The sequence below is a fragment of the Orbicella franksi genome, chromosome 1, assembly GCF_964199315.1.
Source record: "Orbicella franksi chromosome 1, jaOrbFran1.1, whole genome shotgun sequence".
Taxonomy (NCBI): domain Eukaryota; kingdom Metazoa; phylum Cnidaria; class Anthozoa; order Scleractinia; family Merulinidae; genus Orbicella; species Orbicella franksi.
The window spans coordinates 10,241,538-10,259,160 of NC_138145.1; the positions used below are offsets into that span (position 1 = coordinate 10,241,538).

The following is a 17,623-nucleotide window of genomic DNA, read 5'->3' on the forward strand; positions in this document are numbered from 1 at the left end:
TTTCGTTTTCGTGTGCAGGGAAAACATTTTGGAAACGGAGTTTTTCGAAAACGATGACGTCACGATAATCATGTGATTTCCCTGACCGAGGTTTCCTCAAACACAAATCCAAAATGAGCAGTGATTGCTGCGTTTTTAATTTCCTCCGGCGTAGTGTGGACGGAAAACATTTGATGTGTTTTCAGAGTGAAACCCCCGTTTACACATTCCTTCGGCGTAGTGTGGACGGGGCTTCAGTAAAGCAAACAGATGCGGTCGGCGTCGAGCATGGAAACAAAAGGGCGGGAAAACGTAAGATGCACCATCTGGAAATATCGAGAATCGCTGGCCTAATAATAATAATTTGTCTTCATTATGAAAATTGAAATCAAAACATCACGGTTTGAATTTGGAATAAAAAAAGGCTTAATAGTAAAGGTGTAAAGACATTTAATGCGATTGGTCATTGGACAGTGATGTGCTCGTTAGCTGTTTTTTTTTTTTTTTCACAGATGATAATGACTTGACAGCGTACCGTGCAATTAGCTTTTAAAACCTACCTCAGATCTAATTAACATTATTGATTTATTTATATTGTTGTAGGTGCTTTCAGTATTCCGGTATTCGTGTTAGCAACTGAGTTTTCTGGAATTCGCCATAGAAGCACTGCCGGATCTCTGATTTGGCTCGGTTTTGTGGCGGCCATCGTGAGTTTAGCAGGAATGGCATACTTCATCAGAGATTGGAGAAAATTAACAGTGTTATCTGGAGCTCCAGGGATTTTATTGGTGCCTTGTTGGTTGTGAGTAACCAGAACTTGTTTTTGTTGGGTTTCTTGTCAAACACCTTTGCAAAACGTTTGTTCCTGGGCGTTCATTGTAAATGTGCTGATCTGTTAACAGATAAAACCTTAAGAATTGATTTAAAGGAATAATATGGGCAGAAGATCGGTGTAACTACGTTGCTGAGAAATGAGTCGTAATCCATAGTAACAGAGGTATTAGTTGTCTTTTTTTTAAAAAAAAAAAAAACTGTATGTTGGGGTGTGTGGAAAGTGAAACACTTACCTTTTTATAAATATACCAACTTATCAGCAGTCCATCGGAAATAAACTCCCGCTCAGTATTTTGTGAGTTTGCCCTGACATGCAGGATGGTGAGAGACTTTCTTGGAGTGAAGTGTCCTGTCCACTAGTTTGCAAAATTTACTAGTTTATATATTTTATTATCCATGCCGATTGCCGATGTTGTTCTCGTAATTACCGGTTCCTAATTTATTTGTTATTGCCCCGCAGGTCCACCCCAGAGTCTTTTCGATGGTATTTAAAGAAAGGTCGGGTGATCGAAGCTAGGAAAGTGTTATGCAATGTCGCCAAGGTAAATGGCAAAAAGATGCCGGACGTAATACTGAAATTACCCAATGATGAGAAGAAAGAAAGACTTGGGGATTTTCGTGACTTGTTTTCGTCAGCGAAAATGACTCATAAGACGCTTGCTTCCTGGCTTATGTGGTAAGTATGAATGAAATTCTCAGTCTTTTTTGTTAGCTTTTACCTTGTAAAACAGACTTACTGTTTCCTCTAGTGTTTTATCAACAGTTCATCTACTTAGGATCAAAATTGCCTTTAGAACTTTAGGATCATGTTCGCTTTTTAAGCGTATTATCGTTTGTTCATACATGTACCATGCTTGAAACTAATGACGTCATACATTTCATAAAAGTCCGCAATCTGGATCCGCTATGTTGGAGTTAAATTTTTGTCATAACTTTAATTGGGAAAAAATGTGTTGGGATGTAAAAAGTGATGGTAATTTTACACAGCTGAACGTGATTACTTAGTATTCAAATGGTTTTTATACGGTTACTTCCTTTATGTAAAACTAAACTATTTCTCTCTTTTACAAAACAGGTTCACTGCTTCTTTCATCTCCTGGGGTATATCATTCAGCGCACCATTCCTTGGAGGGAACGTTTACCTCAATATTTCGATTTCTGCTCTTGCCACATTGCCTGCATATCCTATTTCGGCCGGTTTGACACTGAAGTAAGAGACGACGTTCTCTTTATTTTAATTCATGTGATATTACTCTGGGAATTGCTACCCTTCATAGACGTTATTAAGTACAAAAGAGATTGAAAAGGCGTGCTAAGGAGAAGCCATAGGAGAGGGAAAAGGGAAGACCGCATTTCCTCTTTCGTTCTTCCCGTCATCCAACACACGTTTTATGTTCCCTAAGGTGATGCTAAAGAAGCCTGTACGGAGGAAAGAGCTGGGCGATTTTAATTAATTTGGTCCTGGGTTCGAATTGCGTCCTACTTTACCGTCTCAATGTAAAACGTCGCAAACTGTCCCAACCGATTGTGGCCATTCATACCTCGGTGAGGCAGTACGATTGCAAGTGTAGAATGGGTTTATTGTCTTTATAGTTGATAAGCTGTTGCTATTGAAACAAGAAACTGATTGCAAGTGTTCGTTTTAAAGTTCTAAACCCCAAGAATTACGTAATACTATGAAACAAAGCTAGGGAGGCGCGGTGACTTCATGGCAAGTGCGCTCGACTCCGGATCGAGCGGTCCGGGTTCGAACCCTGGCCAGGGACATTGTGTTGTGTTCTTCGGCAAGACACTTTACTCTCAGTGTCTCTCTCCACCCAGGTGTATAAATGTGTACTGGTGGATTTAATGCTGGGGGTAACCCTGCGATGGACTAGCATCCCATCCGGGGGGGGGGGGGGGGAGAAGAAATACTCCTAGTCGCTTCATGCTACAGAAACCGGGATAAGCTCCAGCCTGATGATCCACTTGGCTCGCATGCAGACTTTACCTTACGAAACTAGCTTAGCCAGTATGAGTATATTTAACATAACGTTTTCTCTTGTTGATTTGAACAGGATTGGTCGAAGAAAAATGGTGTCGGCGTCGTTTCTTGGGGGCGCCGTGGGAGCTGTTGGTGCGCTTCTTCTGTCAGATCTGGCTGAGAATGACAAAGGTACAGAGTCGTTCAAAGGGATAGTCTTTGTTTGCTTATGAACCACTCGTAGATGTGAATGTGTCCAGAGGAAATCCTTCGTAAAAATAGTATGATGTTCGATACTATATTCTTTGACATCTTATGTCAAATTTGGGCAATAGTCATTGTCCTTCAACAAATTATGGTCTATGATTAGTAAAATGCATGGGGTTGATACGAAAGCGAGAAGGTACTTTATGCGAACATACAAACGTAATTCTTGGGCGAAATTTCACTTCCTTTATTCTGGAGACTGATCGCGAAATTTTCATAGGAGTGCTGGAATGGCGTGCTGGAATGGCGTGCTGGAATGGCGTGCTGGAATGGCGTGCTGGAATGACGTGCTGGAATGGCGTGTTGGAATGGACTCCTTTTCGAGTGGAGTGGGCTCAATTCCAGTCTGCAGTCAGCGTTGTTTTCTTGGGCAAGATAGCGCCTCTCCTTATCTGGACTTATGAATTAAATGCTTGGGGTGGATTAGCGTCCTATCCGGGGAAGGGGAGATACTCCTAGTCTCTTAATGATGTGAAAATCGGGAGAAGCCCTAACAAGATGGACACTCAGCTGTAACCCGAAGTATTGATAAGCCTGAAAAGAAACTCAGAGAAAAATTCACTGTAAAATTTTGAGTCAGTGAACGAATTATGCAAGAAGATCTGATTTCTAATTTGTGCAACTTCACTGGTTTGATTTAACAGGTTACTTGGCTGCAAAAATCTTTATGTATATGTTCGTGGCTAAGTTAAGTGGAGATATTGCCTTTACATTGGTGTACATTTACTCTGCAGAACTGTTTCCAACAACAGTAAGGTAAGTAATGAATAATACGTGCTTTCTACCACTAAAATGAGCGGAAAATTCTAGCAATACAATTTTTCTGAAAACGTATGAAAGCATACTCTTGAGGCTTGATTCAACGAGGCTTGTGTGTGTGTGTGTGTGTCTGTCTGTCTGTCTACCTGCTTGCCTACCTGCCTGTCTGTCTGTCTGTCTGCCTCTCCGTCTGTCCTTCCGTCCTTCCGTCCGTTTGTCCGTCTTTCAGTCTGTTTGTTCGTCCATCGGATAGAAGATAGTTAGGTAAGCCGATCGGTCGGTCAGTCAGTCAGTCACTCGGTCAATCAATTTGTTTCTTTCACTCAGAACTGTTGCGATGGGGACATCAAGTGCGGCTGCCCGAACTAGTGCATTTGCTTCTGTCTATGCCCCTCTCTTGGTAAGCGAATTTTGCATCACAGTCTATTATATCATTATTGTATGATATAAGTGTATCATTTACTCCTTCCTTCTTTCGTTTCTTCTTGAATAATTGATTGTCCGGTTAATGGCCAATTCCGTCGATGACATGTGTCTGCAGGGAATCATGGTAGTTGTATTCATCATGTACCATGATTCCCTGCAAGCGCGTCTCATAGTGGGAATTGACCATTGTTGATTTTATGCAGCAATATTATTAAGCGAACTATGTGATAGGTGATTTATTCAATTATTTTCACTTGTTTCCTTTCTGTGTACAGCTCACTGTTAATCGTTACCTGCCATTTGGGATTATGGGCGGCCTATCGCTAGTTACAGCGATTGTGTGCATGACATTACCAGAAACTCGCAACGAGCCCACGATAGAAGATTTGCATCCAGGAGATGGAAATGAAAATGACGACGAAAATGGAGATGAATATTCCGCTCTTGTTAATGAAACGAGAAATTCAAACGCGTAAGCCTCGGTCTGTACGTTTTTTGACCCGCTTACCAAATATTGAAGACCAAAAAGTTTTTAGTGTTTTTTATTTCAATTTGTCATACAATAAACCTAACTTTTTTTACTTAACGTTACAGTGTTCAAGATCGATTTGTTGTACCATAGTTGACAGGTGAATGGCTATGAAGCCCAGCAATGTTCTTTGCTTTATTTTTTGTTTTCTTGTTTGGTCTTGAGCGTGCAATAAACAAAATAGGTGTTCACTTCTGTCTTAGCAGCTCAGCAATAGAAAAGTTGCAGTTACGTAACTCACGCACGGTGTAAGGGCGCTAAGACTGTGTACGGTTGTAGACCTTCCAACGTAAATCTTGGCATTGTGTTTTCTATGTAAAGTTTAGCTTCATAGCTATTCCCCTTTGTAGCTATGGTTGCTCCGGTTAGAATAAACTTCTAGGTACATGGGATGTACCCGACATCCCATGACCCAAGTCAAACTCTTCTCTTTGCCACTTGCCAGCGTCCTCGTTCTTGGTGCTGACCAAAAGAAAAGCGGTCTCTGGGACGAGATTGGAATTTTCTTGTCTCAGTTTTTGATTTCGTCCAGAGCGCGCGTTCGGTCACCGCTGACCAAAAACGCGCCGGCTCTGGGGACGAGATTGGCTATAAATAGCTTCGTGAATGTACAAAGCGCGACTAAAATGCAACTCTTTCTTCTCCTTACTTTTCTATGAACCGAACTAAAACTTAATTAAAGAAATCTAGAGATTCACTACATACCCTCACGTCAAGTGTTCTAAAACAAAACACTTAATATTAAAAAACAACGAAGCGAAAAGGGACTACGATCTTTGTTCGATGAACTTTGTCATCGGTCGTTATTGTCAGGGTCTCCACTCGGCCTGCTCGCCATCTTCCAGGCGTGCAGCACCTTTGACATCTCCCGGGCCGCTGGAAAAACAAAAGGCAACGAATGGTTCGTGACTGCGTGTTAGGGTTACAGACCTAACACTTAGTTTACAGACGTCGATGCTTTTTTAAGCCCATATGCCTTGCTTGATGGAAAAATCACGATCAATACTTGGAACTGACTTGAAAAAGAACTTTTCTACTTCGAGGAATATTATCTTCATGCAGTCATTGCCAGTTTGCCATCAGCTTGCGCTGTCAATCAGCATGACCTGGAAGAGTCGAGATCTAAAAGACATTTTCACTCGTAGAAAGATTAAGGCGAAATCCGATTGCAAACCGAGCATTTTCAGTTTTTAATGGGCAAAGACCTTGTACCAGAATAACTTTCAGTATATTACAGTCCATTTTGCATTTTCTAAAAGCTAAAGATATAAGCAGCTGCCTGAAATAACACCAAAAACAATTTTTCATGGGAACTCGAGAAAATAAATTTCAAAGTTCAGAGAAATTGCGCAGACACAGGTTAAATTTCATCATCAGTTTCATTTCACCAGTACTTTCAAGTGTTTCATAGTATGAACTTCAAAATTTGTTTTTGACATTTGGTGTTGTTAGAAATGATTTCTTTTGAGAAGATGTTGAAAGCTGTCGCACAGAAGTTTGCGATACAATGTAAATAACCTCGGTACTACGTTTTTGTGCGCTTGTTACCAGAACTTGTGATGGGTCCTTCTTAATACACTTGAGAAGTCCACTTTTGTCACAAAGTACTGTGATAGAGGGTGCTACTGAAGCTGAAAAAAGTGAACACGTATAACATATTACACGTGCACAAGGCTATCAGGTGATGAAAAGTCTTTTCAAATTCTGTCGTCGTGAGATTGAAAAATCGCAGAAAACTAGATACAATTAGCAGCCCCTTCAGCAATTCGCCTAATGGGTTATCTTTGTGTGCTATGTGAGCATTTCGCCAACCAACGAAGGTACGTACGCAGACATAATTTGACCCAAAATGCAGAAAGCATCCTTACACGTTTTTCGGCATGTGATCAACATTTCAAAAGTCATTGGCATGTTAATAAGCGTATAAGGCCCGGGTCAAACGCCGTACTTCACATGAGCCGAATCCAATTCAACCAATTAGGCTCATGTGAAGTTCGGCGTTTGACCCAATTAAGTTCGACTGATTTTATTTGGAGCGGCTGAGGCGTTCTTCACGCCTGGCCAGCCGTGAATAACGCCTGAAGACCGACTTTGGATCAAACGCCGATCTTCATATGAGGTCCAAAGGCGCCATTTTGACTTTACCTTGAAAAACCACTGACCAACAAGACCGCTTTTGTTATTTATTTGGTGTAGCAGTTCGGTTGGACTGAATTAAGTTCGACGTTTAACTCAAACAGGCGTTCTTTTAACTATTTGAGTCGACCCATACTGTCATTAGGTTCGGCTCATGTGTAGTACGGCGTTTGACCTTGGCGAGTTTTAAATGTTTCTGATATTTCGCTCACATGAGCGACAGGTGTCATATGATCTTCTCTTATAACTTAACACTCTCATCTGATTCTCACGATGCATGGAAGTGGTGTGTATTTGTGAACTTAACCAAGCATCGGACTTCAGAACCGTTTTTTTAGAGATCGATTGTTTCGTTCCGGTTGTGCTACACTCTCTAACAAGTCAACAGCGCACTGTCCCCGTCAGGTGAGCCATGTTTTAACTTACACTAGAATTTTATTTACAGAAACGTTTTTCAGGTTGTAAACTCACACAATCGGTCTCGCACAATCGCCATTTTTTTGCCGCTTCTTTTGCCTGCTTCTAACGTGTGGAGCACGCCTGTGAACGGCTTTACACTCCGGGGGAGACTTAATGTAAATCTTTGGGTCGGGCATGCCACTGGGACCATAAAACCCTTACCCTATACTAGACCATGATCAGCTTGATTTTGCAACCCTATTCTAGACTAGGCACTAAAACCCCCTACCCTATCCCAGACTAGCTATTCTCAATGCAGAAACTTTATCACTTAGTCCAATACATGCTCTAACTAAACCAATGTCATACAAAGTCACTTCTGAGTTTCAGTTTCTATTATAGAACCCTGTTCTACACTAAATTATTCACACAATGACCACTTTTCCGGTAAATTATACTCCAATCTTGACCAAAACTGTCTGATTTGTATACTCTGTATACTAAACTGCCTGAAAATCACACCCTTCACAGCGGCACATACCCATATAGCTTATAGATAGGGGGACCTCTCCCCCCAAGGCTTTATTGAATGATAGCTACCGAAGTCAACGCCTTAATTATTTTCAAGGTTATTGTCCTTCTCGATCCCTTTATGAATATTTATAGCGTTGGCTGGCACGAAACAGGATGACTTTTACAGTTTCTTACACGTTTGGCAAGAATTTTCCATAAAAAAGAATCAACGTGCCAAAAATAGTTCGGATTATAGCCTGCATTTTCTCGTAGTACTCAGCTTACGTAACAGACGAAATACAAGGATTTGTATGGGAGAAACGGTTATCTGCCTTAGAAATACGAGGGAGTCAGAAAATAAAGAGAAACCTACCTCAAATCAGTAGCCTACGTGTAGCCGTACCCACCCCCCGAGGGAAATCCTTGTATTTCGTCTGTTACGTAACCTGAGTACTACGAGAAAATGCAGGCTATAATCCGAACTATTTTTGGCCGTTTCTGGTTGGTTGAATTGGTTGGACGTTTTCGTGTTTTATTGGGGAAAAACCGTTTTCAGTTGATTTGGTTGATCAACTTCTGCAACGTTTTCAACCGGTCTAAAACCAGGTTGAACCGGTTGGAAAAGATTTTGCGTGATTATGTTCCGTGATTGAAGCTCACGTAAGGAGTTACCGCGTGTCAACCGAAAGTGTTCTGTTGAGAAACGTCAACCGTATCATTCCAAATTGTTTGCGGTTGAAATGGTTGATCTCAATAGAACACGACCTTAGTTATGAAACTGGAACATACATATATGTATCTGGAGACAAGGTAACACAGGATGTTCACTATATTCTCGAGTTTAGAGAAAACTGATGACTCCCGAGTAAATTGGCAAGATTTTTCGCGTAGCCTTTTTCGCACAGGGGCGGAGATGACTGACAGTAAAAAATTTGAAGACATGATTGATCATCGCAGTTATACACAACTTAAGCACTTGTAAAATTAGAGCCTGAAAAACATTCAGGCCTGAACGGGATTCGAACCCACGACCTCTGCGATACCGGTGCAGTGCTCTACCAACAGAGCTATCAAGCCAACTGGGAGAAAATGCTGCCCTAAGTTTTGTATAACTGCGATGATCAATCATGTCATCATATCTTTCTCCGCAGTTCAAATATATGATCTTTCATATATTCACTTGCCGCAAGAGAAAATGAGGGTCCCTCATTTTCTCTTACTTGCAGTAAAAAATTTGCACTTAAAAAGCGACAGCTCTACACGTACGTTAAAACAACCTCGTTCCCAGGGTCCTCTCTCTTCCTCTCGAAAGTTCTCGAGGTAGAGGGAAGACCCTGGGAAAGAGGTAGGTAATTCAAGCGCTTTCTTTATATTCTCGGTATATATTGGACCGGAACTAGCTTGCAACTGAGGCTTATGCGGGAAGTCTTTTCAAATTCAAATGACATTAACCCCTTTTAACGATATTCGCCCGCATGAGCCTCGGTCACAAGCTAGTTCCAGTCCAATACCGAGAACACGAAAGTTTCGATTCATAATTCCTATTTTGCACGTAGAAATCTTTCCGCTTCAGTGAAAGTCCGTGACTAAAGACGCAAGTAATTTACTAGGAAAAAAATTCTAAGAGGTTATACAGTCACCGTTACTTCGAACTCAAAACCGTTTCCCTTGGATTTGCCCTTCAGTCATTTACTATCTGCTATTTCAAACTCCCGCCATTTCGAACTATTTTTCGTTTCCCCTGCGAGTTCGAAATAGCGGGCTTCAGCCCCCGTTGTCATTGGCAATCCAATTTGGGATCATTTGCAGGCCCGTACAGTCCCGCTCACCGCGCCGTCCCGTTCACCGCGCCGTCCCGCTCACCGCGCCGTCCCGCTCACCGCGCAGTCCCGCTCACCGCGCCGTCCCGTTCACCGCGCCGTCCCGCTCACCGCGCAGTCCCGCTCACCGCGCCGTCCCGCTCACCGCGCCGTCCCGCTCACCGTGCAGTCCCGCTCACGGTACAGTCCCGCTCACCGTACAGTCCCGTTCACTGTACAGTCCCGTGTGGGAGGCGCGGTGGTCTCATGGTTAGGGCGCTTATCTCCGGATCAAGCGGTCTGGGTTCGAGCCATGGCCGGGGGACATTGCGTTGTGTTCTTGGGCAAGACACTTTACTCTCACAGTGCCTCTCTCCACTCTGGTGTATGAATAACGGCGAACTTTATACTGGGGGTAACCCTGCGATGGTGTGACATTCCATTTAGGGGGGAGTGGAAATACTCGTAGTCGCTTCACGCTACAGAAACCGGGATAAGCTCAGACCTGACTTTACCCTTTACCTTACAGTCGCTCACAGGGGCGAGACGACTCACTAACACCGCATCTGAATGGCGTTCAGTGCGTTTTTCATTCCAATCGAGTAAGCTAAGCTTTCAGTTACTCTGCAGCTGCCTCAAAGAGGTTCTATTAGGGGGCCTCCTTTTCAAAATGCCCAGTGGCGTTGTTTCAACGTTCATTCATGTCAGAAAATCAGTTGTGTGGGTTCATTTTTCTCTTGTGAACTGAAGTACTACTCGAACTAGGGTCGAAGGTGCAACTGTGTATACATCGACTATGCCACATACCTCTAGGTGTACATTACTCTTACTTGTCGCTGACGGTGTCTCCTCGATAAACTTTGTCGTTACTGATTTGGTCGCAGTTGCTGCGCCCTATCATCATCAGCAGCGAGCTAGAAATTAGCTTTATAACTTGTTTCTTCTAGAGATGGAACTAACTACAGATGAATTTCTGGAAAGCATTGGCAGCTTTGGTTGTTACCAAGTCCTCCTCAACGTATTTTGTAACCTGACGTACATGTTCTGGTTTGGTGTTCCTGTGATGGTCATGGTGTTTATTGCATCGGATCCAGGCTGGAAATGTAAAAATAACGCCACATGTCCCTTTACGGAGACTATAAGACTCGGAGATGATAACTACTCCTACAGATGTGATATTGCCAGAGAAGATTGGGAATTTGGAAATGATTTCACTTCAGTCGTCACCGAGGTAAAGTACAGCGAGGGCGGATCCATAATTTTCCAGGGGGGTTAGGAAAATGTTACAATTTGAGAATTGGAACCTAATTGAAAACCGTTTCACAAGAAATAGTAACAATGCCACAAAGTAGAAATTACAATCAGGTACCTTTCCTTTTCAATTGCAGTCAGTGCGATTTTTGTATACTAAGGCCAGACCGAAAGATCACTGAAGATGCGGGTTTCCAAGCGCAAAAAGGCTGTCTTGATGTTCGATCATAACTCCAAACTTGCGTGCCATGTTCACGAATGTCATCATCACATGGATTTTGAAAACGTTGAAGTCGTCGGACATGAGGCACATTACCATCAGAGGCTTTTTCTAGAAGCTTGGATGTCACTAAAAGACCCGAATGCTAGGAATGATCACATAGTCATCCCAGAAGTCAACAAGTGCTTAGCACGCACTTAAAATTATCTCGAGTCACGCGCATATAACACGCGCAAAGTTTCAATTTTAAAACGTTTTTAAATCGCGCGTAACTTCAAGCGGTTTTTCAACTGATGAAGGCTTCAGAGTTAGCCGAAACGTCTTGCTAAAATATACAAGGCAGTGACAAAAAAAAAACGGCACTTTTATCGACTACCTTTCCAGAGAGTTTGCCCTTATTTCTGCCATAATATTCAAAACCTTTTTCAAATTTGTTATGTGTTGCTTCTCCAAAATGGGAGTGGCTAGGTACTTCTATACAGGCACGAAAATGGATGATACTTATAGTAAATGCTTATTATTAAGCACTCCCTTAGAATCACCAAATCCAATATAGGATTCCAACTTTCCCCCTAAAAGGTTGCCAGAATTAATTTGGGACGTACGAGAAGACCAGAGAAGACAGGAAGACAAAAGGGAAATATTTTAAAATGTTTTAAGATTTCGTCAACCGAGATCCAATGCGGCAGATTGGCATCATTCTGTTGAACATGACATCATAACTTACACTAGGTCGACCACCACTAAATGAAGAATTTAATATGGCTGCTTGACATGCCATGCTTGTGAGAACGTTTCCTTGGGTATCATGACTTGCTGGACATATGGACCCATGTGGTTTCTGGGAAGAAGGGCACACTTTCTGTTTTCAAACTGCTAGGCTCATGAATTCTTAAAAGTAGTAGAATATGCGGGAATGTTGTGACACTGAGATACTGCAAAAGAACAGAATACGCTAAAGAATCTCTTCTGGCAGGCGACACATATGCTGCAATCAGAGACACTGTAGCTAGGACACCATTCTACCATTGCCATTTGCCATTGCCACTGCCTTTGGTCTTTTCCATTGCTATCGCCATGCATTCCCATTGCCACTGCCACTGCCATACCATTCATAGTCATTGCCATTGACACCGCCACTGCTACTGCCACTGCCACTGCCACTGTCACTATATCACTGCCACTGCCACTGCCACTGCCACTGCCACTGCCACTGCCACTGCCACTGCCACTGCCACTGCCACTGCAACTACTAATGCGGTTTCCGTTGCCTTTGTCACAGTATTATTCTAATTGATTACAATTTATTCCACAGTTTGACCTTGTCTGCGAGCGTGGTTCATTTGGATTCATCTCAACCTCGGTCATCTTCGCCGGATTTTTTCTTGGTAGCATTTTCGTGAGTAGCATATCTGACAAGTTTGGCAGGAAGTATCCGCTCTGTATCTGCGGGTGTCTTTGCTCCGTTTTCAATGTCGCTTCAGCCTTTGCTCCAGCGTTCTGGGTGTTTGCTTTATTTCGTGCTGTCACTGGATTCATGATTGGTGAGTCTTGAGTCCATAATTGATAAAGTGATTTTCTAGCTTATGACTGTCACTACCACTTAGTTGTGTGGTGACGGTGGCCTCACGGTTAGTGCACTCGGCTCTAGTCTAGCGTTGCAGATTCTCGAGCCCTGGTCGGGGACATTGTATTGTGTTCTTGGGCAAGACACTTTCCTTAACGAGATTCATGAGACTCTGAAATACTCAGCAGGACATGGGTTCTAATTTTTAGCGAAGTCATAATGCTTGTGCTAATGAGATTACAAACCTGTCATTATTGCACAATTTGTGGGTGTTTGTGGTGTATGAGCCGTTTAGCATTTGATAGAACAATTTAATGCGGTAAACCAGATCACCAACCATACATGGCCTGGTTAGAAAAGTTTAAATAGTTAATATTACAACCAGAGGCTTCGCTGTATACGCATCGCGCGAAATTAGATCAGAGAACGGGTGGTGCGAACTAGAGCATGGTGACAAATTCATGCTCTATTCGCCATCTATCGATAAAATTCGCGGACCGTCGCTCGATCCGAGCCAAATATGATTCGCCGTGTCGAACTAATAGTTTCAGAAACCACGAGAGTTCATCGAAAGTGATTCTTTTCCGTTTTTTAAAGCTGACATCGCAGAAGTTTATATTTTCGATCCGTCTAATACAAATAGCGGGTTCGTGGATCAATCGTGGTCATCGTGGTTTCAATTTTCAAGATAGAAAGATACAGTTATTATGTGAAGTATATATGAAATAATTCATATTTGAACTGCGGTTGTAGATGAAAGTGAAGAATGATCATCGCAGTAAATTTTCCAATTAAAGCAATTGGAAAGAGGAAGCCTGAAAAAAAAAAAGGAAAAAAAATCAGGGCTTCAACGGGATGGTTGAACTTAAAAAAATTCGGCACACTTAAAAAAATGCCCCACACTTAAGAAAATACGGCACACTTGGAAAAATGCCCCACACTTAACAAAATGCGACACACTCTAAAAAATTCGCCACATTTTAGAAAATGCGGCACACTTGGAAAAATGCGCCAGCCTTAAAAAAATGCGCCACACTTGGAAAAATGCGCCACACTTAACAAAATGCGGCACACTCTAAAAAATACGCCACACTTTAGAAAATTCGGCACAGTTGGAAAAATGCGCCAGACTTAAGAAAATGAAGCACACTTGGAAAAATGCGCAACACTTAAGAAAATGCGGCACACTTGGAAAAATGCGCAACACTTAAGAAAATGCGGCAAACTCTAAAAAATACGCCACACTTTAGAACATTCGGGACACTTGGAAAAATGCGCCAGACTTAAGAAAATGTGGCACACTCTAAAAAATGCGCCAAACTTTAGAAAATGCGGCACAGTTGGAAAAATGCGCCACAATTAAGGAAATACAGTTTACTTCCGAAAATGCGCCAAACTTAACAAAATGCGGCACACTTGGAAAAATACCCCACACTTAACAAAATGCGGCACACTTGGAAAAATGCGCTACACTTAAAAAAATGCGGCACATCTGGAAAAATGCGCCAGACTTAAGAAAATGCGGCACACTTGGAAAAATGCGCCAGACTTAAGAAAATGCGGCACACTTAGAAAAATGCGCAACACTTAACAGAATGCGGCACACTTGGAAAAATACGCCACACTTAAGAAAATGCAGCACACTTGGAAAAATGCGCCACACTTAAGAAAATGCGGCACACTTAGAAAAATGCGCAACACTTAACAGAATGCGGCACACTTGGAAAAATACGCCACACTTAAGAAAATGCAGCACACTTGGAAAAATGCGCCACACTTAAGAAAATGCGGCACACTTAGAAAAATGCGCAACACTTAAGAAAATGCGGCACACTTAGAAAAATGCGCAACACTTAAGAAAATGCGGCACACTTGGAAAAATGTGCCACACTTAAGAAAATGCGACACACTTGTAAAAATGCGCCAGACTTAAGAAAATGCGGCACACTTGGAAAAATGCGCTACACTTAAAAAAATGCGGGACACTTGGAAAAATGCGCCACACTTAAGAAAATGCGGCACACTTGGAAAAATGCGCTACACTTAAAAAAATGCGGCACACTTGGAAAAATGCGCCAGACTTAAGAAAATGCAGCACACTTGGAAAAATGCGCCACAATTAAGAAAATGCGGCACACTTGGAAAAATGCGCCAGACTTAAGAAAATGCGGCACACTTGGAAAAATGCGCCAGACTTAAGAAAATGCAGCACACTTGGAAAAATGCGCCACAATTAAGAAAATGCGGCACACTTGGAAAAATGCGCCAGACTTAAGAAAATGCGGCACACTTGGAAAAATGCGCCAGACTTAAGAAAATGCAGCACACTTGGAAAAATGCGCCAGACTTAAGAAAATGCGCCACACTTGGAAAAATGCGCAACACTTAAAAAAATGCGGCACACTTGGAAAAATGCGCCACACTTAAGAAAATGCGTTACACTTGGAAAAATGGGTCACACTTGTCAAAATGGGTCGGACTTGTAAAAATGGGCCACATTTGTAAAAATGGGTCACACTTGTAAAAATGAGTAACACTTGTAAAAATGGGTCACACTTGGAAAAATGCCCCACACTTAACAAAATGTGGCACACTTGAAAAAACGCGCAACACTTAAGAAAATGCGGCACACTTGGAAAAACGCGCCACACTTAACAAAATGCGGCACACTCTAAAAAATACGCCACACTTTAGAAAATTCGGCACAGTTGGAAAAATGCGCCAGACTTAAGAAAATGAGGCACACTTGGAAAAATGCGCAACACTTAAGAAAATGCGGCACACTTGGAAAAATGCCCCACACTTAACAAAATGCGGCACACTTGGAAAATACGCCACACTTAAGAAAATGCGGTACACTTGGAAAAATACGGCACACTTAAGAAAATGCGGCACACTTGGAAAAATGCGCCAGACTTAAGAAAATGCAGCACACTTGGAAAAATGCGCCAGACTTAAGAAAATGCGCCACACTTGGAAAAATGCGCAACACTTAAAAAAATGCGGCACACTTGGAAAAATGCGCCACACTTAAGAAAATGCGGCACACTTGGAAAAATGGGTCACACTTGTCAAAATGGGTCGGACTTGTAAAAATGGGCCACATTTGTAAAAATGGGTCACACTTGTAAAAATGAGTAACACTTGTAAAAATGGGTCTCACTTGGAAAAATGCCCCACACTTAACAAAATGTGGCACACTTGAAAAAACGCGCAACACTTAAGAAAATGCGGCACACTTGGAAAAACGCGCCACACTTAACAAAATGCGGCACACTCTAAAAAATACGCCACACTTTAGAAAATTCGGCACAGTTGGAAAAATGCGCCAGACTTAAGAAAATGAGGCACACTTGGAAAAATGCGCAACACTTAAGAAAATGCGGCACACTTGGAAAAATGCCCCACACTTAACAAAATGCGGCACACTTGGAAAATACGCCACACTTAAGAAAATGCGGTACACTTGGAAAAATACGGCACACTTAAGAAAATGCGGCACACTTGGAAAAATGCGTTACACTTAACAAAATGTGGCACACTTGAAAAAACGCGCAACACTTAAGAAAATGCGGCACACTTGGAAAAACGCGCCACACTTAACAAAATGCAGCACACTTGGAAAAATGCGCCACAATTAAGAAAATGCGGCACACTTGGAAAAATGCGCCAGACTTAAGAAAATGCGGCACACTTGGAAAAATGCGCCAGACTTAAGAAAATGCAGCACACTTGGAAAAATGCGCCAGACTTAAGAAAATGCGCCACACTTGGAAAAATGCGCAACACTTTAGAAAATTCGGCACAGTTGGAAAAATGCGCCAGACTTAAGAAAATGAGGCACACTTGGAAAAATGCGCAACACTTAAGAAAATGCGGCACACTTGGAAAAATGCCCCACACTTAACAAAATGCGGCACACTTGGAAAATACGCCACACTTAAGAAAATGCGGCACACTTGGAAAAATGCGCCACACTTAAGAAAATGCGGCACACCTGGAAAATGCGCCAGACTTAAAAAAATGCGCCTTACTTGAAAAAATGCGTCACACTTAAGAAAATGCGTTACACTTGGAAAAATGGGTCACACTTGGCAAAATGGGTCGGACTTGTAAAAATGGGCCACTCTTGTAAAAATGGGTCACACTTGTAAAAATGGGCCACACTTGTAAAAATGGATCACACTAGGAGAATTGGGTCACACTTGTAAAAATGGGTCACATTTGGAAAAAAGTGTTGCACTAAAACCCGGCACCAGCGAATTCATTGCTGGGGGGGGGGGGGGAGGGTGGTGGAGGGAACCATGGCACTAGCATCAAATCCAGGAGGGAGTAGCAATTCTCCTTGTCTTGAATCAGTGACAGGAACAAGAGAGGACCTAAATATTTTAAAGAATGTGAGAAAGAGGATTGCACGTTATCCACGGGAGACTGGCATACATGTTATCTGCTCAGTTATTCAAATTACATGTTTGTAAACTTTAGAAATTGATCGTAGAATGAAGGCGTGTGAAAGAGCCATGAGGTTACTTCACGTAGGCTCTGGTTTTTGAAAACTTGCAGGTGCTTTCACCGTTCCGGCATTCGTGTTGGTGACAGAGTATTCTGGCATTCGCCACAGAGGCCCTGCAGGCTCTATAATTTGGTTCGGTTATGTGGCAGGCGTTTCTTGCCTAACAGGACTTGCATACGTCATCAGAGATTGGAAACAATTAACGATGGCCTCTGGAGCTCCAGGGATTTTTTTGTTGGCTTGTTGATCGTGAGTAACAAGAAGTTTTCTTTTTTATTGTACAAGCTTTGTATTAGATATTTGAGGTATTAATATTTCATAAGTTCCATAGTTCAATCATTTTAGGGAAATATAAAATTATAATAGTGTTGGTTAAACTTGTAAAATAGACTCTTTCTTGTATCTGCAGAGATTTGAATAGACTCAGTTGCTCAAACCTCTCTATGTTTTTGTTATTTCCCCACAGCC

The 17,623-nt window shown here is 42.2% G+C and overlaps 1 protein-coding gene and 1 pseudogene across 5 annotated transcripts in view; both read left to right on the forward strand.

The window, feature by feature from the left end:
* The window catches only part of LOC145489147 (solute carrier family 22 member 15-like), a 16,524-nt gene extending 8,379 nt beyond the window's left edge, over positions 1-8,145 (forward strand). For all 5 annotated transcript variants that reach the window (XM_081468091.1, XM_081468066.1, XM_081468073.1 and 2 more), the window contains 7 exons: positions 583-781; positions 1,274-1,489; positions 1,889-2,023; positions 2,871-2,968; positions 3,688-3,799; positions 4,130-4,202; positions 4,504-8,145. In XM_081468091.1, the coding sequence (XP_081324217.1) occupies positions 583-781; positions 1,274-1,489; positions 1,889-2,023; positions 2,871-2,968; positions 3,688-3,799; positions 4,130-4,202; positions 4,504-4,704 (1,034 nt within the window). In that variant the 3' untranslated portion in view covers positions 4,705-8,145. The remainder of the gene's footprint in view (positions 1-582; positions 782-1,273; positions 1,490-1,888; positions 2,024-2,870; positions 2,969-3,687; positions 3,800-4,129; positions 4,203-4,503) is intronic.
* A 2,408-nt stretch (positions 8,146-10,553) lies between these two features.
* The window catches only part of LOC145489207 (uncharacterized), an 8,143-nt pseudogene continuing 1,073 nt past the window's right edge, over positions 10,554-17,623 (forward strand).